We start from the raw sequence: 21,358 nt of genomic DNA, 5'->3' as shown, positions 1-21,358 counted from the left end.
CCCTCCGCGTGAGGATCGGCGCGGCGAGGGGGTAGGTTCGAATTCGCCGCGCAACATTTCACCCCCACAGGACCCCGCCCACCCCCCCTCATGGTCCCACCACCTAGAACCCCAACCTTGGCTTCGCACCCCCTCCTTGCGCAGTGTCCCCCGCTATGTGTCGCCGTCTTCGGGGCACGCAATCCTGTGCAGTCAGGGCAAGTGGGGGCGAGGCGCAGTCCCATCTCTCCTGTGTACGGGTGGGTTCTGTCCCTAGTCTCGGAGGGGGGCTTGAAGGTAAGAATATTTTATTTTTCATCAGGCTTCCCTGAGCGTCACAGCTCGGTGATCGCGCCGGCCGGACACCACTGTAACGTCCGTTCCGGGCATTTGAACGCGACCTTCGGGGGCAAAGACATGGGCTCTATGGCTCAGACTGGACTCCTCTTGGTCCCTTCTGATGCCCTAGGCCACACCTGGACCTTACCTGGGGCTCTATCGGCCGGGCAGGGTTTGCCCCCCGAAACTGGCCCGGAGGACCTTAAGTCACATAGCTGCAATTAAAAGAAAGCATCCTACGCACTCCGCCCTCCCAGCACGCGCTATCTTGCCATTCTTGGCTGCGCACCAGCCAGTGCAGCCATCGTGCGTAAGATGGCTGCGACGGCTGTGTCCCAGCCATCCGCCCGGCCGCGAGATGGCTGTCATACAGCCGTCGCAGCCATCGGCCGGAGATGGCTGAGCTTACTAGATCCTGACCAACAGAAAAGGGGTTGTGAGGATCCTAAGATGGGCGCTGAAACGCAGCCAAAATGGCGCGTCGCCGTGCTGGGAGGGCGGAGTGCCTAGGATGCTTTCTTTTAATTGCAGCTATGTGACTTAAGGATGGCTGGCCATGCCTACGCTAAATCTCAGCCATCCGGTAGGAGGGTATGGCTGAGATCTAGGCATGCCAGCCATCCTTAGCACGGATGGCTGTGAAACAGGGCGTCAGGGGCGGCGACCCCCCCATCTACAGATGATATGCGCATCCTAGATGCCAAACGCCATCTAGGATGCGTTTTCCATCTAAGGACACCGGGTGTCTCCACTATGATTGGGTTCTCCAAGAAGATTCAATCATCTTTAGATGGTGCCCCGCGTCTTTTGATAGCCCGTGACATCTCTACTGCAGTCGTCTTCAGACTCACAAGTGTGCCGAGATGATACCCTCATCTTGGGTTAGTCCATGCATCCCAGGATGCAATGTGGCATCTGAGGATGCGCAATGCATCTCAGGAACATGAGCGCGTGGGGTTTTTTGCCGAACCCGAAATAAAAACCAGTCTTACATATACAACCGCAACCTTCCATAGTGTAGAAAAGTCAGCATTAGCACAAGGGCTAAGTGCCCCCCCCCATCACTCACTGGCTCCCAGTTCCATCACCATCAGTAGTATTCCACAGACAACAGAGTAGTTAGTCACATCACACTTACATAGCCATACTAGTAGCAGCTGAGATTAGCATAGATTCATAGTCTCCACTCCCACTTTGATCCAAGGGCTCACACGCCGCTCAAGTTTTTATAATTTAACTTGCATTTTAATGATTAAATGCCAAGCATCTTGCTTCTTGGGGGATGCGAAGCATCTTCAGATGATTCGAGCATCCCAGGTGCCAGGATGCTCCGGCATCTTAAGTTGAAAATACCATCTAGAGATGCTCGAGCATAGGCAAGACAGTGTGCAGTCCAAATAGGGCGCATCTTAGATGCATATTATCTCAAGATGCGCATATCATCTGTAGATGGGGGGGTCAGCTGCCCCTGACGGGGAAGAAAAGCGCAGCCATATCCCAGGTGCACATTTTCGGAGGTTTAGCCTGCACTGTTGACTGGGATAGGGTCGATTCCGCATTGATTGTGGTAGCCCCCCTCGATAATCGTCCTGCGGCCCGCCCTCACTGGTGTGTTCATTGCACATTGGGGCTTGGGCCTTGGGTAGAGGGCCCACAGCGTCCTAATCTAAAATCTGAGGATTCAGGATTGAGGCATCGCTTTAGTGAGGCCAAAGTGAGTTTATGGATGGGTGAGAACGATGCGCGACACGAGGAGGCACGCGGACCGATTCGTCGGCGACTCTGCTGCACGCCGTTTCAGAATTTTTCTCAGCGTGAGCGAGACGTGGAAGAGTGCCACCGTCGGGTAGGACGGGTCGGCCCGGAGCATCGGAGTAGCCGTCGTGGTCGCGGCGAGCAGCACCGGCCACTCCGGCGCTGCGTCGGCACCGTGGGAGCATGTCCACCGCCACTTCGCGGTCGCAGCGCTGCTTGTCGCCCGAAACGCCGCATATCCCTCTGGCGGGCCAAAGATCAGGAGTGGTCAGCACTCTCACTCTTTGAGCTAATGTGCCAGAGAAAGAAGGAGCGCGGTGTGCGCGCCCCACCCCAGGCACATCACTCTTCTCCACAACCACCTCCACAATAGTGTTCATCGCATCACAAACAGTACCAGAAGAGCGGACCCCATCCGTCCCACTACGCTAGTCCGCGTCGGCGACCTCGTCTGGCTCGCCTGGCTCGCCCGCCTGGAACGAGGCCGCTACGGCCCCGAGCAGCCACAGCGACGGCGCGTTCCTCATCGCAAACTCGGCGCCTTCCTGCGGCGGACGCTCCGTCACGACTGGCGCGGCGGCGCGCTCGGAGACTTCCCGCTCCGCCGGCTGCAGCGGCGCCGGCGGCATCAGGAACGTTGCGGCGCAAAGCCTCGGCAGTGCGGCTGCCTCGACCCCCGCAGCCTCTGGCTCTGCCGGCGGCGCAGGATCGGGCTCGGTGCCCGCCCCGCTGGCGCTGGTCGCCGCCTGGTTGAGGCAGCGGGCGAGGCCCGCGCCGCCCTCTGCGCCGACGGCCTGCCTCAGCCGCTCGAGGTGGAGCTGCTGCGTGCGCTCTGCCTTGCGCAGGGCGGAGGCGCGGCGCACGCGCAGCACATCCTCGACGGTAGGGTCGAACTCTCCGGCGGCGAGATGCCCCTGCAGGCAGCGCGGGGGGGGGGGGGGGGGTTCAACCGGGGGCAGGGGTGAGAGGCTTGCCGGACGGGGCAGCAGGCGGGCCAGTGGTCGTGCGGTGCGCTCCTGCCAACAGTCGACCGCCTGCGCGAGCGCCTCGGAGCGCAGCGCCTGCGCCCACGCGGCTGGCTCGCGGTCTGGCCCGGGGAGGAAGGCCGCGAGCCGCGCCTGCTCGTGCGCCGGCAGCGAGTCGAAGGCCGCCCGCACGGCAGGGGCGAGGCGGAGCGACGGCGAGCCGAGCGGAGAGAAGCGAGACTCGAAGAGGTCCGAGGCGGACGCCTCGTGGAGGCTGCTGCGCGCCTTGCGACGCTTCCCCCCTCCCTCGCTCGCGGCGGCCGCCGAAGCTCCACCACCGCCACCGCCGCTCCGCTCCTTGCCGCCCCGCTTCTTGCCGCCCCGCGAGGCCTCAGCCTTCTCCTGCCCGACCGCCCGCGCGTACGCCACCGCCGCCTCCAGCGCCGTGTCGAAGTAGCCGAGGTGGACGTGAGAGCGCTCCGCTCGGAAGCGGCCGGTCTCGTCGCGCACGCCCATGTAGCCGGTGGAGGTCTTGTCGGACAGGTGCAGCTGCAGCCCCTCCGCCTCCGCCACCACCGTCGGACACAGAGCTCGAGCTTGGGGCTCCGGCGCCTCGCCCGCGACCGACCGCGCGTACGCCACCGCCGCCTCCACCGCCGTGCCGAAGCTGCCAAGGCTGACCGTCTTGCCAGCCACGCTGTGCCCCGCACGGAAGCGGACGGTCGGCTTGGAGGTGTCCTTGAACACGCCCTTGTACCCGGTTCCGTTGCTGCTCGAGAGGTGAAGGCACAGCCCCTCCGCCTCCGCCAGCGCGGGTGCAGCTCGCTCCGCCGCCTCCGCCTCTGCCGCTCGCTCCGCCGCTCGCTCCGCCGCCTCCGCTTCTGCCGCCGCCTCCACTGCCGAGTCGGGAGCCTGCCCGACAGCCCGCGCGTACGCCACCGCCGCCTCCACCGCCGTGCCGAAGCTGCCAAGGCTGACCGTCTTGCCAGCCACGCTGTGCCCCGCACGGAAGCGGACGGTCGGCTTGGAGGTGTCCTTGAACACGCCCTTGTACCCGGTTCCGTTGCTGCTCGAGAGGTGCAGGCGCAAGCCCTCACTTTCTGCTGCCACGCTGCTGCACGCGCTGTCCCGCACGCAAGCCGTGCAGCGGCGTGCGGGCTGCTGGGATAGCTGCTGCTGCGAGGAGGCAGACGCCAGCTTCTCCTCTCCGCACGCGCCGCACACCGGGCGGGCCGCCATCCCGCTGGGAGCGGACATCGCCGCCGCCTTGATCGCAAAGCTGCGGCCGCAGTTGTGCTTCGTGCTCCTGCCATCGCAGGCCAAGCACCGAACTCGCTCCGGGGACGACGGAGGCGGCGGCACAGGCACGGCTGCCGGCGGAGGCGGCGGCACAGGCACAGACCCCTCCGGAGGCGGAGGGAAAGAGGCCGGTACAGGCATAGCCGCCGGCACGGACGCAAGCGGCGGCACGGACGCAAGCGGCGGCACGGACGCAGCCGCCGGCACGGACGCAGGCGGCGGCACGGACGCAGGCGGCGGCACGGATGCAGGCGGCGGCAGCGTTGCAAAAGTGCGGCCACAGACGTGCCTCCTGTGCCTGCCCAAGCAGGCCAAGCACCGAACTCGCTCCGCCGGCTCGGTGGCCGTCATCAGCGAATCGCCTCCGTCGGCCTCCCGCTCGCACAGGGCGCTCTCCCAAAAGGCGGCGACGAGCCCAGCCTCCACCTCGCTGGCTCGCTGCCAGCCCGCCCCCGCCTCGCTGTCGACGTAGTACTGCTGGACGGTGTCCACGACCCGCTCCGCCATCACCCGCGACCTTGGCGCCGCCTGGTGGGGGGGCAGCTCCGGAGCGCTCGCGGGCAGCGCCTGCTCCGCCGCCGGTCGGGGAATCATAGGCATGGGCTTGGAGGCGACTGCGCGGGCGACCGCCTTGCGCTTTGACAGCGGCGCGTCATCCTCCGAGTCCGAGTCGGCGGCAGCGACGACCGCCCTGCGCTTTGACAACGGCATGTCCTCCTCCGAGTCCGAGCCCGCCACTGCGTGAGTCTGCACAGCATGCTGCTGCGGCTTTGACTCCGAGTGCTTCTCCGGTGCAGAAGGTCCGCCGGCGGACGGCGGCTGCCTTACGCTCGGCTCGGCCACGTACCGACTCGGGGCCTTGGTGTGGCGATCTGACCAGCGTTGGAATACGGCGGCTGCAGCGCTGGTCGCTGACGGATCAATGGCAGACATTGGGAACCCCTTGGGATCGCCCTGGTGGGTCAGCGTCTGATTGACACGCAGGTGACGGGCGTGAACCCTAGCGTCGACTAGCGCTACGCATCAGTCCACAGCTCGTTTCAAGCCGGCGTCTTCCGACGGATCTCGCTACATTTATTAGAGGGAGAGCTCCCCAACCGTGCGCTATTGCCGAGCGCTCAGCGTCAGGACGCGGAGCCTTCCCCAGCAGTAGAGAGAGGCTCCGAAGGAGCCGAGCGAGGAGCCGACATGACGGCAAACCCCAGGGGTCATCATGATGCAGGCTCTACATGTACTGGGCGATGCAAGGTCACTTCCCCTTTGTGTTCGTCCCGCTCTCGTCGTTCTCTCTCTCCGGCCGCGCTCTTCTTTGTCTCTTCATCGTCGCTAGCTGAAAAAAGAATTCTTCGAGGGACTGCGGCGCAATCTGAGTGGTCGCAGAGGCATTGCCACCGCGGCAGTTTGCTGTCTTGGCAGAGGCCGCTGCCCAGCGCTGCCCACGTGCACCTCCCGTCGTGGCCGTCGGGTTTGACGCATCCGGTGGTGCGTTTGCAGGCAGTCTCGCTACGCTCGATCGCAGCCATCTTATCTGCGCCCTGCGGGTCGCGCTTTCTTTTGTTTCGGAACCAGTCCTGCACCTGCAGTTGAGGTCTCAGCTGTGTTAGGCGGCGACGGGCGACGAGGAGGGGTGAGGTAGGAGGCGAGATTTGATGCGAGAGGGGAGGGTGGAGGGGAGGGGCGAGACGAGGGTAGGAGAGAGTCAAGCGACGAGACGGCTCGAGAGGAGAGGCGGTAGGCGGGAGGGAGGGCTCGCCTGTTCGGGCGTGACACCAAGCGCATTCGCGAGCCGCTTGCGCTCCTCGAGATCCGGGTGGGTCCCCTTGCCGTGCGTCCTTGCCTCGTAGGTCGCTTGCAGCAGGTCGAGATCGTCCGTGCTGGGGCCCACCACCCACGCTTCGCGGCGGGTGCAGGTGTCGCCTTCCGTGCAGGTTTCGCTTTCCGTTTGCCGGACGTCTTCCCGGGAGCGTTCTCCTGGGCTGGCGGACGGACGAGCAGCGGCTGCAGCGACACGAAGGTGTGCTCCTACTCGCTGCGTCGTGGACACGTCACAATCTGAGCCGTCGCTCTCGTGCTCTCAGGATCATGTTCCTCGTCGAGTTTCTCGTTCGCAGCGGTGCGCCAGCGCACGCGGAAGTGCGCCCCGCAATATGACGTCACGTGGCCCTCCCAATCGCCCCGCCGCACCTGCGAGTTTGGGCGACATCGAGAGACCATCCCGAGATCAGCCGAGACCATCCCGAGATCAGCCGAGATCAGCCGAGATCGGCCGTCCGCGCGCCTTTGCCGCACCGCCGAGGCGAACGCCCTGCACAGAGCCCGAGGATTGGCGCAGCAGAGGTTTCTCCCCGAGCAGGGCACGCACGGCGGCAGGCTGACCGGCGGCAGGCTGACCGGCGGAGCCCGCGCACGTCAGCGCCGTGCCGCGCTGCCCGGGTGTGGGTCTCTAGTGAGTGAGACGTTTACAGCTCTGTTCCGTCTCCTGACACCTAGGGGGGGAAGTAATCTGAAACTGCAACGATGCATGCGTGCAGCACGAACGGCTGCGATTCAGCGGTCGCGCCGCTGAGCGTTCAGGTCGAGCTCGGCGAGCTGAGCAAGATCATCCAGCGGCGCGACAGCTGAATCGCAAGCGTTGAGGAACGCGAGACCGATCGCGTTCCGCGTTTCAGTTTCACGAAAGGTACCACCCACCCTATCTCTTGTGCTCCACTTTTTCTTCTCGCGCGTTTGGGACAAAGCTTTTGGCTTTGAGATTACACAAAACTCCCTCGCACACAACACTGGGCACGGGACTGGCGCGCACTGGCACTAACACAGGTACAACACGGGAGCCGCCTAAGCGACTCCAGCGAATCGGCGCTTGCTTTCTTTGCCCTATTCGTGCGCACAAAGTCAGTGCAAGACCCAACTTTTGCATCGAGAGAAATAAATGCCGCCCACTGCCTGCCACTCTCCGCCGCATCGGCTGGTCGCTCGCACGAGCGCCCGAGGCGCTGTGGCCTTGTGGCCCCGACCTAAAGGCGTTTTTTTATCGAGAGCACGAGACCTCGAGAGAGTAGTGCCGAAGGCGCTCTTTTTGATCAGGAAGTCGAGGGCAGTGCAATCGCATAAACACACCCACCGACGGCACGCAATCTACACCCTCAGTTGCAACACAGCCTCTTTCTCTTCGTGATGCAGCCGTCAGTCGCGCCACCAAGCAAGGCGTACCTCCTCGAGAAGAAGAGCGGCGGGATCGCCGAGATCAAGCACCGCGGCCTCAAGGAGAAGATCCCCGTCATCAAGCACCTGGGCGGCGGCGGCGGCGACGACGACGACTTGAATGGCAGGGCCCCGATTCGCGGCGTCCTCCAGAAGGTGGACGGCGGGCTTAAGAAGATCACGGGCTCGATTACCGATTTGCTCGGCGACAACCTCGGCGGCTTGCTCGATAACCTCCTCAAAAAGGTCTATTCGTTCGTCAAGAACAACGCGCTCGAGCTGGTCAAGACTCTCCTTCGGGAGCTGGTCCACTGCGGTGGCCTCTTTGAGTCGCTCGAGGCGTGTGCTATTCTCGGGCCGACCCTACGCCGCCTCGGCCGCTGACCCCCCTTTTTCGCGCCGCCGCTTCCGCCCCACCCCGTTCCTCTGCCAAATCTCCCGGGCGCGTCTGGCCGCGAGCAAAGCTTCACACGAGACGCCTCCTCGCAGGGCTTCCTCTACCGCATCGCCGGCACGATCGGATGCGGCCTCGAGAAGGTGAAGAAGGGCCTGCGAGCCATCCTCCGCGGCGACGATGACGACCCCGACGCCAAGGGCGTCCTCGGCCACGCTGGGGGGTTCATCCGGTCCATCATCGGCAAGGTCGGCGACGTCCTCGACGGCATCCTGCCCGGCATCCGCGGCCGCGTCAAGGGTCTGCTCGAGAAGGTCTTCGGCACCGACGAGACCGCGGGCCTGCTGCGGACCATCTTCGGGCTCGTCCGCGAGCTGGTCGGATTCGGCGACAAGCTGACCGAGCAGATCCTCAGCGCCGTGACCGACGCCCTCGCCCAGGATGGCATCGACATCGATATCCTCGGCAAGACGGGCGAGCCCTCTCTTTGCGCCCTTAGATTGCATGCAGGGACACTCGGAACGCAGGGTCACATCCCATAGGCGCTCTGCTGGGCCAGGTCAACGGCGCTGTCGGAGACCTGCTTGGAGACCTCTTCGGGGCGCTCTCCCCGATCGCCGAGAAGATCGGAGACTTCCTCGGCGGCATCGACGACGCCGTCGTCGGGCTCGTCGAGCGCGTCGTCACGCGGGTGGGCGGCATCGTCCACGGCCTCGGCTGGGTGCTGGAGAACCCTTTCTCGGGCGTCCACCAGATCCTCGGTTGGGTCCGGAAGCTCGTCGGAAAGATCATCCCCGACGACGCCAACATCCTCAAGAACCTCAAGGAGCACTTCGGGGGCGACGAGATCAAGATACTCGACGCGCTGCTCGGCGCGCCACGCGCCCTCGCTGCATGGTGTGCGCGGCGTTGCTTGACAAAAGCCCTGCGCCTGTGTTCCGATAGGAGCCGTCGGCACCCTCCTCGACTCGCTGATGGGCGGGGTCAAGTCGTTCCTCAAGGGGCTAGGCCAAGACATCGGAGGCCTCCTGCGGACGATCATCGGGATGCTCGGCGGGAAGCAGCCAAGGGACGACGAGGAGGGCATCATCAAGGCCATCCTCGGCAAGGCTGACGGACTCGTGCACGCCGTCGTCGGCGGCGTCCGCGGCTTCCTCCGCTCGCTCCGCTTCAAGAAACAGCCGAGGGACGACGCGGAGGACCAGGGCCTCATCAAGACCATCCTCGAGAAGCTCAAGAAGGAAGGGGGGCTGGCCGAGCTCTTCCGGGACATCAGTGGGCTGGTTGGCTGCGTCCTCGGCCTCACCTGGTCGGTCCTGGGCGGCGTCGAGACCTTCATCCTCAAGATCTTTGGCAAGACGGACGGCGACGCGACGACGCTTCCGGCTCCGGGTGGCGTCCGCGGCCTCATTCAGTCGCTGCTCGGCACGTCCCCGCCGGCTTTTGCTGAGGTGCCGCACACGTTCGCTCTGAGCGCGTGGCCCGTGTCGATTAGGCCAATCCATCGGCATCGTCGGCAAGGCGCTCGAGAAGACCAAGGACCTGGTTGTCGCCATCCTCGGCGGCGAATGCGGGCTGGTGCGCGCCGCGCCCGCCACCCGCCACTCCCCCCCCCCCCCACCCACCCCACCCCGCCCACCTACCGCCCGCCCACGCTTCGAGCCATTTCCGTTCCGTCTTTGCAGCTGAGCTGGATCGTCGGCGACCTCGCGAACCTCATCGGCACGATTCTGCTCACGACCGGCCTGCTCCTGGGCGGCGTCGGGGGGCTCCTCTGGGGCATCTACAACGCCCTCGAGCGGTGCATCGGCCACATCCACTGCGGCATGCCGCTCTCCGAGCGCGGGCTCCTCGACATCGACATCCACCCCTGCACGATCCCGCTCATCCAGGTCAAGCTGTGCGGCGAGCGCCACGTCCACGAAAAGCCCATGGAGGAGTGAGGCGGCACGGCGGCGGCGAGCGCTGCTCCAAGGCCGCCTTCCATGTCCTTTTTTCCCCGAGTGAAAGTGACCGACCCCCAAGCGCGGCGCATTCCGCGCCGGGTGGGCGCGGCCCCACGGTCTCGCCCCGCTTTCGTTCCCTCTCCCGCGCCCCCCGCTTCCCACCCGCGATCCCCGACCGACGTGGCCGGCCGCCCTTGTCTGCTGCCAGCGCCGCTGGGCCAGCCAGTCGTCGAGTGACTCCCCTCCCTTTGCGTTGTGCACCCTTTTACGTTTGTTGGAGCGGCCGCACACCAGTCACCACTGGCACTGCTCGGTACCCCCCCTGCACATCTAAAGCCTATGTACAGACAGCTGTAAAGGTGTAAGTAAGTAGCTTTCCAGCGGCGAGAATTTATGATCGGCACCAAAACAGTGGTCTCACGGCGGACCCTCCTACTGCCAGCCAGGCGGCGCGGTGAACACAACCGCCTCGAGCGTACCGCTCAAATACGAGCCGAGGGGGGAGGGGGCGGCGGCGGCGAAGAGGCGGGAGCTGGGTCCAGTGCGCTCTGCTGCTGGGTGGGGGGGTCGGGACCCCCCCAGCAGCAGAGCTCTGCTGCTGGGGGGGTCACACCCCCCTCGCTAGCAGCAGGGATGGCTTTAGATGTGCAGGGGGTTACCGAGCAGTGTGCGGCCGCTCTTGCTGCCTGTGGTTTGCGGCCGCTCTTGCTGCCTGTGGTTTGTTGTCCTTCTTGGTCGTCCGCGCGCGCGAACCTCTCGATCCGAGAGCGGAAAGGCTAGAGTCTATCTTTACCATTTTGGATTTGTACTACTTCCGCCGCTTCGCCTTCGTCTCCTTGCTGCGCAGCAGGGTGTAGTTCGGGCCCGCCTCCGCCACGCTGTCTAGCAGCTGGGCGGCGCTCGCCATCTCGACCGCGTCGTCCTCCGGCGGAAGCTCCGCGTTGCCCGCGGCCGCCTCCCGAGCGCGCTCGTCGCGCATCCGTTCGTGGTGGGCCTGCCGACGCGCCACGAAATGTTTCTCTTCATCGTCGCTAGCCGAAAAAAGAATTCTGCAACCCCCGCGCGCGGTTCCCACCATGAGCCTCGGCTGGCTCACCGAGAGCACGCTGCTGCCGAAGCGGCCTCGAGAGATCGAGGATGTGGGCAAGGCGACCCTCGTCAATATGCGCGCGGCGCTCTACCAGAGCGAGACGGCGGCGCGGCAGCCGGAGAGTGCGCAGGCGGCGCTGCAGGCGCAGGCGCGGCGGAGCCGCCAGCGGCGGGCGGACCCACTCGCCGCCGGCTCCAACCGCGGCGTGGGCGAGCGCGACGCGAGCAGCGCCGCGCAGGAGCGTGCGGACGAGGCGCGCGCGGCCGAGGCGATGGCGCGCAAGGTTGCGCTGTACGAGGCCCTCTCGAGCGGCGAGCCGCCGGACGAGAAGGCGGCGGCCCACGCGTCGTCGGTGGTTGACTTTGAGCTCAAGCGGCTGCGCGGAGGCGACGCGCAGAGCGAGGTTGGGCCCAGCTACGGCGATGGCGGAGGAGGAGGCGGAGGAGGCGGGGGAGGAGGAGGCGGCGGCGCGGCTCCTCTCTTTAGCGGCGGCGCGAGGCAGGGGCAGGAGCTGGAGCGCCTCGCGTGGGAGGAGGCTGCCCGCCGCGAGGTTGCCGACGGCAGGGCGCGCGACGCAGAGGGCGGTGCTCGCCGCTCGCACGAGGCGATGGCGCAAGAGACGGGCGCGGCGAGGGCGTCGGCGACGGACCAGCGCGCGAAGCGGCAGCGCGCGCTCGAGGAGCGGCGTGCGACGCTGCGCCTCAAGCAGGAGCTCCGCGCGAGGGCGGGGGGGGGGAGGGGCCACGGCGGAGGGGCGGTGAGCACGGCGCAGCGGGCAGAGCACGGCGCTGTTGGCGGCGCTGCTGCCCAACCCGCCGCCTCCCAACCCGCTGCCTCCCAGCCTGCCGCCTCCCAACCCGCTGCCGCCTCCCAGCCTGCCGCCCAACCTGCGGTGGAGGACCGCTTTGCGACGGAGTGGAAGCCGCCGCCTGCGCCAGCGCATGCCCTTGCGGCACCGCCTCACCCATCCGCCTGGCCTCCTGCGCCCTCCCGCCCTCCCGCCCCGCCTCCGCCCTCCGCCTTCGCTCCGCCCGCTCGCACTTGGCAGCGCGCGCCGGGGCCGCCGCCGCCGCCCCCGCAGCCCTGCCCGGCGCCGCCCCCCGCCCAGTCCGACCTCGACCTAATGCGGGCGATGGGGCTGCCGGCAGGCTTTACGTCGGCCGTGCAGGTGGAGGCGGAGGCGGAGGCGCGGGCTGAGGCGGCGGAGGAGGCCGCGCAGCGGCATCGAGCAGCCGGCCGGTCGCGGTACGGCTATGGTTCCAGCCACCACTACACATACCAGTGAGCGTGACGGGAGGGGAGATGGAGAGGAGGGAGAACGTGATGTGTTGTGGGGCGTGCGCGACGCCTCTCCGTGCCGACAGTTTGTGCGTGCGAGGACCGATTCAAAGTGGTGTGAAGAGAGCGAAAGATGAAAAACACTCGATTACATTGGTTCGACTAGCAGAGGGGAGAACTCAACCGGCTACAACCGGCTCGGTCTGACGCCTCTCCCCGTCCAAAAAAATACCGGCGCTGGAACAAGGCGGATCCGGCTGCACACAGTATCAGTAACACAACCGCGCATGCTTCAGCTCCCTCTCCAAGCTGCATCCTCCACCCAGCCTCGCTCCACCGTGTGCACACTCACGCCACCTCGGGGCCTGCGGATGGTATCGACGGGAGCAGGCGGGGGGAGGCACCGGCCACTGCTGGCGACCGCCCTAAGAGCCGCACAACCCCCCCTCGAGGCGCCCGCTCGCCGCGCCGAACCGCGAAACGCGACGCCGCCGACCCGCCGTCCCTGCCTAGGTGTACATCGACGAGCTCGAGGGCGGCGCGCCGGCGCGCGGCAGCGGGTAGTCGAGCCACGAGGGGGGCGGCGGGCCGCCCTCGCGCTCCTCCTCTGCGGCCGCCACCTCGGCGGTCGTCGGCAGCTTCGCGCGGCACGTCGGGCACCTGCGGGGCGGCGGACATGTCACGGACGTGTCCTGGCGCGGGGTGCTCGAGACGCAAGCAGGGGCACGTGTTGTGCTTCGAGAGCCACGCGCGAAGGCACTCCTCGTGGAATGTGTGTCTGCACGGCAGCCGCACCGCCAGCGTCGAGGCGACTAGCTCCTCCATGCAGACAGCGCACCTGCGGGGCGCGTCGGGGACGTGTCGGGGACTGTCGGGGGACGCGACGAGGGGAGAGGCGTCTCCTCGTTGCGGCGACGGCGGAGGAGCGACTCTCTGCGGATCTGAGCGCATCTCGGCGAATCTCGGTCCGAGCTCGCGGCGCACGTGGTCTGGTGGTCCACGCACTGCGCGCTCACCCACACGCAGCCTCCTGCGCCGCCGCCGGCGCGCGCGGCGTCGAGCTCCTCGAGCAGCCTCTCGCCTGCGTTGGAGGGCGAGGCGTGTGTCTCGGAAGTGTCTCACCGCCCCTCGAGCGCTCGTCTCGCCGTCGGCAGGCTTCAGCATCGCCGAGGGCAGCGTGATGTCGCTCCCGGCACTCGCGGAGTCCGACATGGAGAGGGGCCACTTGTCGCCCGTCTGCACCACCAGGCAGGCCGCCGCGCCCGCCTGCTGCACCCGCCGCACCTTGTCCACGAACGAGCAGCCGCCGCGCCACGCCAGCACCACGGCGCCGGACAGCTCGCTCGCGTTCTCGAGCGGCGCAGACGCGTCGCGAGGGGAGGCGAGGACGAGCGAGCCGCTCACGCCGCTCGGCAGGTCACCCAGGTGCGTCCCAAATGACGAGGCGGTCCCGCGCATCTCGAGCGGCGGCGCGGCGGCCGCTGCTCCGCTGCCCGCGCCCGCGCCGCAGTCGGTCGCGCTCGACGCATCCATCCCTGCTGCGGCCGCCGCGCGCGCCTCTGCGGCATGCGCCGCCGCATCCCGAGGGCTCCGGTCCGGCTCGCGGTGTGAGATCTCCACCCGGACATGCGGCTCAACTTTTACCGTCTCGAGCGACTCGATGGCCGTCTCGTCGGCGGCGGCGCTGGCGTCGCCATAGTCTGCGAGGCCCTCGAGTAGGCCCGGCGCGACGATTCGCTGCAGGAGCGCGGGCACCATCGTCTCGAGCGTCGCCGTTTCCATGTCTGGACCGCTGCCACCGCCGCCGCCGCGGCTTCCAGCGGGTGCGGCACCGCGCAGCGAGGTGCCACAGTGCGGACACGTGCCGGAGCGTGGGAGGCGGAGCGGGCCGGCGTGGCACTCCTGGCACACCAGTCCCGGGTCCTGCTGTGCGTAGGCGTAGGCGGGGCCGAAGTCGCCCATTACACGTGCACACACGCCAGGCACGGCCGCACCTGTGATGGGTTTGTACCCGGGTATGTGTTAGGCTTATGGGATGGTGTGCTGATATTTCCGACTTTTGTGCGCCTGACTTGCCAACTCCCGTGGCAGCAGGAGAGCAATTTGCTTCTGAGCCCACAGTGCACTGACTGGTTGGGATGTAGCAGGTTTTCCGGCAAACAAAAAGGAAAACAGAGGTCACCAGCACTTTGCGTTTCCGGAAATTTCCAGGGAAAACAGAGGGTGTTTGGTGCTCCATTCTGGAAACTCGCGAGTTTCCCTGAGTCTGAGAGCTGGTCTGGGGCAAAATCTGAGGCAAAATTGAGGAAATCGACAAAATACCCTGGCGGTCGTGTATATGTGTATACACATGTGTATTCTGTGTATATCCTTCCGCTGCCGGCGCGGAAAACGAAAAGTATGGCGACCGGGCTCGACACACAGCGTGGTCTCGCGCCGTGAAGGGGCCTAAGGGTACGAGAGCTGTTTATACATATATGTTTTGCTTGTGAGTACAAGGAGGAATGGATCCATTAGTTGGCGCTGTGGGTTGCTGCGGCTGCGTCTACAGCGCGCCCTCTGCTGCTGCACGGAGCAGATCCCGGACCGCTGCCTGTTCTACTGCTGCCGGAAGAGCGAGGGCAAGAGAGAGCGGCAACGTGTTAATCATTACAAAGAAACAGGCTCCTCGCAGGTGCATGCCAAGCGGTCGTGGGCTCTCAGGTAGGCTCTGGGGTGCTCTGGGGTGCTCTGGGGCCACTCGGGACCGCTCGGGACCGCTCGGGACCGCTCGGGACCGCTCGGCTTCGCTCGGCCTCGCTCGGGGGCGTGGCTGGGACATTTGCGGCCCGCCTCAGGCTGGCTGGGCTGCACGGCTGGGCGGCGCGGAGGTGCTGCAGTGAGAAGAAATAGTAAACTTCTCATGAGATTAACAGCAAACACAGCAAAGCACTAAGGAAACTGCGCCGCGATGTGCGGCGGGCACACCGGCCACGGGCCAAACACATCATACCTAGGTCCCTTCATACGCTCCTGGAGCCCAACCATGTGTGCCGCGATCTTCATGACCGCGGCAAGCAGGGTGACGAGCCACGCCACGTAGTACACAGAGCCATACGGTTGTCCACTACCTGGCCAATGAGGTGCTCCACACGCCCACGGTAGTGCTGCACCGTCTTGTCCGTTGTTTCTCGAGGGACAGGTTCCGGCCCTTCCATTCTGTGATGATCTGCCGCTGCCCGACGTAAGCCTTGTCCCCAAGACCATACTCCCATATGGCTTGATCCGCGCCTGCAGGAAGCGGTCTTCTTGGAAGATGCGGGCGTCATGTCTGACGCCTATGTGCGGCCCCGTGTAGCGCGTTGGGACGGCTCGGGACGGCTCGGGACGGCTCGGGACGGCTCGGGACGGCTCGGGACCGCTCGTCGCTCGGGTGCTTCCGAACATTGCTTGCTACTCCGTTGTGACTGAGCATGCATCCAGGAGTGTCAGAGACCCTTACACAGCATTGGCTTGGGAGGCGGCGCACTGTCAGTGTTTCTTGTAATGATCCTATGTATGATTGATCCAGGAGCAGGACATCTGTGTTGTGTGTACTGGTGTGACAGATCTTTTTATCGGACTCAGAGAGCGCCGAAGTCACGTTTAGGTCTTTTGAGAGAGATTTTTGTTGTTGTTGTTGAGATTTTTAACAACACCAAGAGAGATTTTTAAAGACCAACAAGAAATCACGACTCTCACAGTGATTTGGGCTCGGCAGCTTCATGTTAGCCCTCAGCCGAAGCTGGGGCCGGTCCGTAGCCGAGAGAGCCCGCGCCGATGAGATCGACGCGGTCGGGGGGGCCTGCGGAGAGGCCAGCGAGTTGGCGATCGCTGTCTTCCAACACCAAACAACTCTAACACTCATGTGCGACCGTGCAAGTGTCGAGCGATTCCGTGTGTGTGCGAGTCTCGCTGGCGAACCCGCTTATTTATAGCAAAGAGGGGGTACGGTAGGATCCTTAGGGCGCAGCCACCCCGCTCAACGCAAAACGCAGGCCGGGGGGGACCCCACCCACTCTGCACATGCTGCAGCTATCTCGCCGAGCCGCGTCGCGCCTACGAGGACCGCTGCCCGCGCGGTATTCGACTGCTGTCGGCGAGGCCGTCGCACCGTCGAGCCCTGGCGACGCCGTCGAGGCGGTGGCAGCGTCCGCGGCAGAGTCGGCGGCAGCAGAGGTGACAGCCACCGCCGACAGCGCCTTCGCAGACGCCCTGGTGCCGGCGGCAGTCGACGCTCAGCTGGGCTTCTGGCCGTCGGATCTGGCGCTGCGCCTCGTGGACGCTGTCCACGGGGGCCTGGACCTGCCGTGGTGGGCAGCCATCGCGGGCTCCGCTGTCGCCGCCCGCACGGCGCTGCTTCCGCTCTCCGTGTATAGCCTGCGGCAGACGACGCGGATGCAGGCGATGAAGGTGCCGCTGGCGCATATCATGGCGCGAGGCCAGGCGGGCGAGGACCCGGCGGTGATCCAGGCCGAGATGGCCGCGCTCTACGCTGCACACGGCACCTCTCCCGCGCGCATCTTCCTGCCGGCGCTCGCGCAGGCGCCCGTCTTCATCTCCTTCTTCTGGGGGCTGCGCAACCTGGCGGAGGTGCGGCCGGGCGCCTCGGAGGGCGGGGCGCTCTGGTTCCCCGACCTCGGCGCCTCCGACCCCACCTATGCCCTCCCCCTCCTCTCGACCGGCTCGGCGGTCGCGCTGCTGCTGCTCGCGATGCCTCCTCCTCCGCCCGGCGCGTCGGCGGCGGAGGTGCAGCAGCAGCGGAGCATCAAGCTGGTGTTTGGCGGGCTGACGCTCGTCTCGCTCCCGGTCGCCCTCTCCATGCCGGCCTCCGTCCTCGTCTTTTGGTGCTGCAACAACGGCTTCTCCATCCTGTACACGGGCTCGCTCAACCTCGTGCCCGGCCTCAAGGACGCACTGGCGGGGCCGCTGCCGCCCGCCGCGCAGCTGGTGGCCTCCTCCACCCCGGCCGCCGTCGCGACGCCCTCGCTCGGCGGCCCGCCCGGCGGCGAGACCATCGCCGCCGCGCAGGAGGCGGCCGTCTCGTCCCTGCTCGAGCTGGCGGCGCAGCTCGAGGCGGCGGGCAAGCGCGACGAGGCGGTGGAGATGGCGACGAGGGCGCACGCCCTGGGTGAGGGGGCACTGGGCGCAGAGCACCGCAGCACTCGCCGCGCTAGCGAGAGGCTGCGCCAGATGGGGGGAGGAACAGAAGGGCCGTCGTGACGGCCTGCGTCAAACGCTCACACCCTCGCGCTGCTGCCACAGTGGCCCACCGTGCGCTCTATCTGGCCCCGGGTCAAGAGGAGATTTTTAGTATGATCAAACAAATCTAAAACTCATTGTAGCGCCGGGCCTGTGAGCTGCGGTGTCGCTCTCTCTCCGCTAGCTCCCGCTCTGCCGTCTGCGGCTTGCGCCCGGCGCGAGAGAGACTCTCGCGGCTCTCTCGGGGATTTTCGGCATTCGGGGGGGGCGCGCGGTCGCCGGTCCCGGACGAGGACGGACGACGTCCGATCTCCGACGCGCGTGGGCCGTGGCGCGTGGGAGCTCCGGGGCTGTCGTGTGCTTTCTCCATGCACACATGCACAGTTGCACATGCACACATATATGCACATGGGGACATGGGACACAATGGACATGGACATGGGGACATGGACATGGACATGGACAAGTGTGTGCACATGTTGTGCTTGTGGCTGCGGGGGGTAGGGTTGCCTAACGTTAGTAGGAGCTGAACAGTGTTGCTAGTGTCAACAGTAACAACAGAACAACAGTGGGGCTCCCCCCAACAACAGTCGCTATAAATAACGTTATAGGCCGACTGTCTGAACACAACAGTCAACAGTAAGGAAGGCCTGGCAGTGACCCACGACGATCTCTAGTGTCCCGCAGTGCGGGTAATACCCGAAAATACCCGGAAACCCCCAGGTATTTACTATTTTCGGGGTTTACCCGGATTTTTTGCCATTTTCTGTATTTACTGGTGTATGCACTATATGCTGACCACTGAACATGACAGTGTAAGTAGAACACAACAGTAACAAACAGTGACAGCCGATCGATGGGCTGGGGTGAACCACTTGAACAACGTTGAGGATTTCAGCCAACAAATAGCGGGTTGGCTCGTTGTGCGAGTATATGGGACACGATGTCTCAAATATGAGGGGTTTTGACTCCTACCGGCTCCTGACGCTATCCCTGGCAGCTCTAATGACCAGGATCAGTAGTGCTATGATAGAGGCTGCCCATACTAGCGCAGGAGCTGCCACACTCGCCCGGACCGTCCCCCTCTGGGGCCGGTTCCGCAGCCCGCGAGAGCCGACAGCGGGGCCGTGCCGCGGGTGCCTACTGCCGAGTGCCACAAACACTGCGCCGTCCCGCCACCACCTACAGGCTGTCTTGTGTGATGGTTGGGATGTCCAAACGCCACCATCTTGGCTCTTGCGACCTCAAACCCGCGAGCTGTATGGGTGGTCCTGACGTCGACAGACGCCCGAGGACCACGGTGAAGCTGAGCCGGAACGCGTCGACAAGTCTCGTCTGAGCCCGTGGCGGTCGCCGGCTGAGTCGCCGTGCACGGCCCGGTACCTCAGGCGTCACCTCCGCAGCCTCAGGTCTCAAACTCCACCACCTCCGCCAGGACGCCGTCGGTGGCACGCTCGGCGGCGAGTTTGTGGCAGCTCCACAGCGAGCGCGGCATCGAGCCTATTCGGTCTGGTCGGTTAGGCGCACTCCCTGGGTGCCAGGGAGTGCGCCGAACGCGCGAGCGGTGCGTCCTGGCAGCCCGCGCTGGCTGCGGAGCTGCCACAAACTCGAGACGCTTTTTTGGGACATTTTCGACGCTTTTGTCCCATATACTCGCACATGCCGGTTAGCGCAACTGTCGTCCTAATAGGCCCCAAAAATTAAAGTTAGGCATAGAACCCGCGGGGGGGGTCCGGGGACCACCGGGGAGCGGGGGGGTGGGAGGCCGGCGGGGCCGGCGGGGGTACCCCCCCCCACAGCGTGTGTCGAGTGTGCGACGTATGGACTATGGTGCTCCGTAGTGGTGACTGGTGTGCGAGCACATCACACAAATTCTAGGTGTACACGTTAGTCCGTTACGGCTTTACGACCACGAAGCACGATTTTAAGTTGAGAGACCCTACGGGCCGACCGTATAGTCCGTACACCGCTGCGCGAATATCTCCGCCCGCGCCGATTGTTCATCACTTCTCCCGCGCCGCGAGGGCGCACCGCACAAGCGTCACCCTCTGTCCGCCGCCGCTGAGGGGCTGCACCTCAAGTGTGTCCCCGCCCAAACCAGCCCGCCCTATTGCGCCTTTGCAAAGCCCGGGTCCTTGCCGCTCTCGTCCATCGCGTACTCGCCCTTGACGTAGCCGCCAAGCCCGTCCGTCTCGACGCCGGTGACCGACGACTTGGGCTCGGGCAGCACCTCTCCCTCGCCGAAGAAGGCGAGCGCGTCTCCGCCAACCTTCGCCTTCAGCTCCTCGCCCGCCTCGGTCCCCATCTGGGAGGGGCGAGAGGGAGGGGGCGGTGAGGGAAGGCGGCGGCGAGGGAGGGGGTGGCGAGGGGGTGGCGAGGGGAGGGGAGGGAGGGAGGGAGGGAGGGAGGGAGGGAGGGAGGGAGGGAGGGAGGGAGGGAGGAGGGGTGGCGTGTGTGTGCAGCGGGGGAGAGCGGCGGGTGGGAGTGCGGTCTCGCCTTGGCAGCGTCCGAGAGCGGCCCGGTGCGCGAGGTGCGCAGCACCGTGGTGCCGTCCACCTTGGCGATCAGGCCCTCGAAGCGGAGCTGGCCTGCGGCGGCAGAGGCGGCGGCAAGGGGGTGAGGAGGGGGGAGGGGGGTGAGGAGGGGTGAGGGGGGGGGAGGGGGTGAGAGGGGTAAGGGGGGGGGGGGGGGATGGGTTAGGCGGAACTCCCCTCTTCCCTGTTGTCCCTCCCGGCGGGGCGGGGGAGGGGGCGGGCGCGCCGTCGACAATCTTTGCCTGGCCCGCGATTGGCGTGCGGCAGTTGCCGTCGAGTGCGGCGAGGAAGGCGCGCTCGCAGTCGACGGCGACCTTGGTCGGCTCGTGGTTGAGGGCGCCGATGTAGCGCGACATCTTCTCGTCCTTCTCCCGGATCTGGATCCCGATCGCCCCCTGCGCCACCGCCGGAAGGCAGGTGTCCCACTCGAGCACCGCAGTGATGTGCTCCTCGAGGTTCATGCGGTTGAGGCCCGCCTTGGCGAGCATGGTCGCGTCGACGATGCCCTCCTCCAGCTTCTTGAGCCGCGTCTGCACGTTCCCGCGGAAATTGACGCACTTGAACGTCGGGTTGATTGCGTACAGCTGCGCCTGCCTCCGCAGCGACGCCGTCCCAATCACCGCGCCGTCGGGCAGCTCCTGCGGCAGCTTACCGCTCGGCGAGATCCAGGCGTCGCGCGTGTCCTCGCGCGGCAGGTTGCACGGCAGGATCGTCCCGGGCACGAGCCACGTCGGCACGTCCTTCATCGAGTGCACGCAGCAGTCGACGTCGCCGTTGAGCAGCGAGACGTCGAGCTCCTTTGTGAAGAGCCCCTTGCCGCCCACGTCCTTCAGCGCCTTGTCGAGCACCATGTCGCCGGTCGTCTTGATCACCTTGATCTCCACCGCATCGTCCGCGCCCAGCTCGTCCGGGAAGGCCTCGGCCAGCCGCCGCTTTGTCTCGTACGCCTGCGCCAACGCGAGCGGCGAGCCGCGCGTGCCGAGCTTCACGATCGACATGTCGATCGCGCAGCTGCGCGAGCCGAGCTGGGCCGCGGCGGTCTGCTGCGGCAGCGGCGCGCCGACGAAGTAGGCGCTCGCGCCGCAGGATAATATGCTGAGCATGGCGAGCTCGCGGATGGGTGAATGAGGGCCAAATATTTCTTTTCTGTGTTTCTTCTCTCCTCTCTTCTCTCTCTGGCCCTCTCTCTCTCTCTCTCTCTCTCTCTCTCTCTCTCTCTCTCTCTCTCTCTCTCTCTCTCTCTCTCTCTCTCTCTCTCTCTCTCTCGCTCGCTCGCACGCCCTCACGCGCTTACCGCGCAGCACGCGCACTGCACAGCACACATAGTCGCTCGCGTTGCCTCCACCCTCAAAGACATT

General features: G+C 65.7%; 6 protein-coding genes across 6 annotated transcripts; 3 read left to right on the top strand and 3 right to left on the bottom strand.

Moving 5' to 3' along the window:
* Positions 1-2,501: 2,501 nt before the first annotated feature.
* Positions 2,502-5,270, bottom strand: EMIHUDRAFT_232866 (hypothetical protein; the record flags this gene model as incomplete). Its single annotated transcript, XM_005782879.1, has 3 exons — positions 2,502-2,948; positions 3,105-3,839; positions 3,978-5,270. The coding sequence occupies 3 exons, from the start codon at positions 5,268-5,270 to the stop codon at positions 2,502-2,504; spliced, it is 2,475 nt and encodes an 824-aa protein (XP_005782936.1).
* A 3,865-nt stretch (positions 5,271-9,135) lies between these two features.
* Positions 9,136-10,157, top strand: EMIHUDRAFT_456571 (hypothetical protein; the record flags this gene model as incomplete). The annotated part of the gene is made up of 3 exons (XM_005782878.1): positions 9,136-9,357; positions 9,428-9,510; positions 9,618-10,157. Coding segments are annotated over exons 2-3 (549 nt in total), but the record flags the coding sequence as incomplete, so codon positions are not given.
* A 797-nt stretch (positions 10,158-10,954) lies between these two features.
* Positions 10,955-12,253, top strand: EMIHUDRAFT_232863 (hypothetical protein; the record flags this gene model as incomplete). The annotated part of the gene is made up of 3 exons (XM_005782877.1): positions 10,955-11,371; positions 11,471-11,654; positions 12,201-12,253. The coding sequence occupies 3 exons, from the start codon at positions 10,955-10,957 to the stop codon at positions 12,251-12,253; spliced, it is 654 nt and encodes a 217-aa protein (XP_005782934.1).
* A 341-nt stretch (positions 12,254-12,594) lies between these two features.
* Positions 12,595-14,208, bottom strand: EMIHUDRAFT_232862 (hypothetical protein; the record flags this gene model as incomplete). The annotated part of the gene is made up of 6 exons (XM_005782876.1): positions 12,595-12,611; positions 12,721-12,755; positions 12,820-12,906; positions 12,974-13,065; positions 13,369-13,596; positions 13,867-14,208. 6 exons carry the CDS (start codon positions 14,206-14,208, stop codon positions 12,595-12,597), a joined length of 801 nt encoding a protein of 266 aa, XP_005782933.1.
* Positions 14,209-15,196: 988 nt separating this feature from the next.
* EMIHUDRAFT_232861 (mitochondrial inner membrane protein) lies at positions 15,197-17,487 on the top strand (the record flags this gene model as incomplete). Its single annotated transcript, XM_005782875.1, has 3 exons — positions 15,197-15,307; positions 15,523-15,586; positions 16,475-17,487. 3 exons carry the CDS (start codon positions 15,197-15,199, stop codon positions 17,485-17,487), a joined length of 1,188 nt encoding a protein of 395 aa, XP_005782932.1.
* A 1,849-nt stretch (positions 17,488-19,336) lies between these two features.
* On the bottom strand, positions 19,337-21,120 carry EMIHUDRAFT_423968 (hypothetical protein). The gene is made up of 3 exons (XM_005782874.1): positions 20,227-21,120; positions 19,963-20,054; positions 19,337-19,771 (listed from the first exon to the last, which is right to left on the bottom strand). Exons 1-3 carry the CDS (start codon positions 21,101-21,103, stop codon positions 19,574-19,576), a joined length of 1,167 nt encoding a protein of 388 aa, XP_005782931.1. The 5' UTR covers positions 21,104-21,120; the 3' UTR covers positions 19,337-19,573.
* Positions 21,121-21,358: the final 238 nt, after the last annotated feature.

This window comes from Emiliania huxleyi (genome assembly GCF_000372725.1).
Source record: "Emiliania huxleyi CCMP1516 chromosome Unknown EMIHUscaffold_185, whole genome shotgun sequence".
In the NCBI taxonomy this organism is placed as follows: domain Eukaryota; phylum Haptophyta; order Isochrysidales; family Noelaerhabdaceae; genus Emiliania; species Emiliania huxleyi.
The sequence above is the reverse complement of the archived record's forward strand: the minus strand, read 5'-3'. Positions and strand labels throughout refer to the sequence as shown.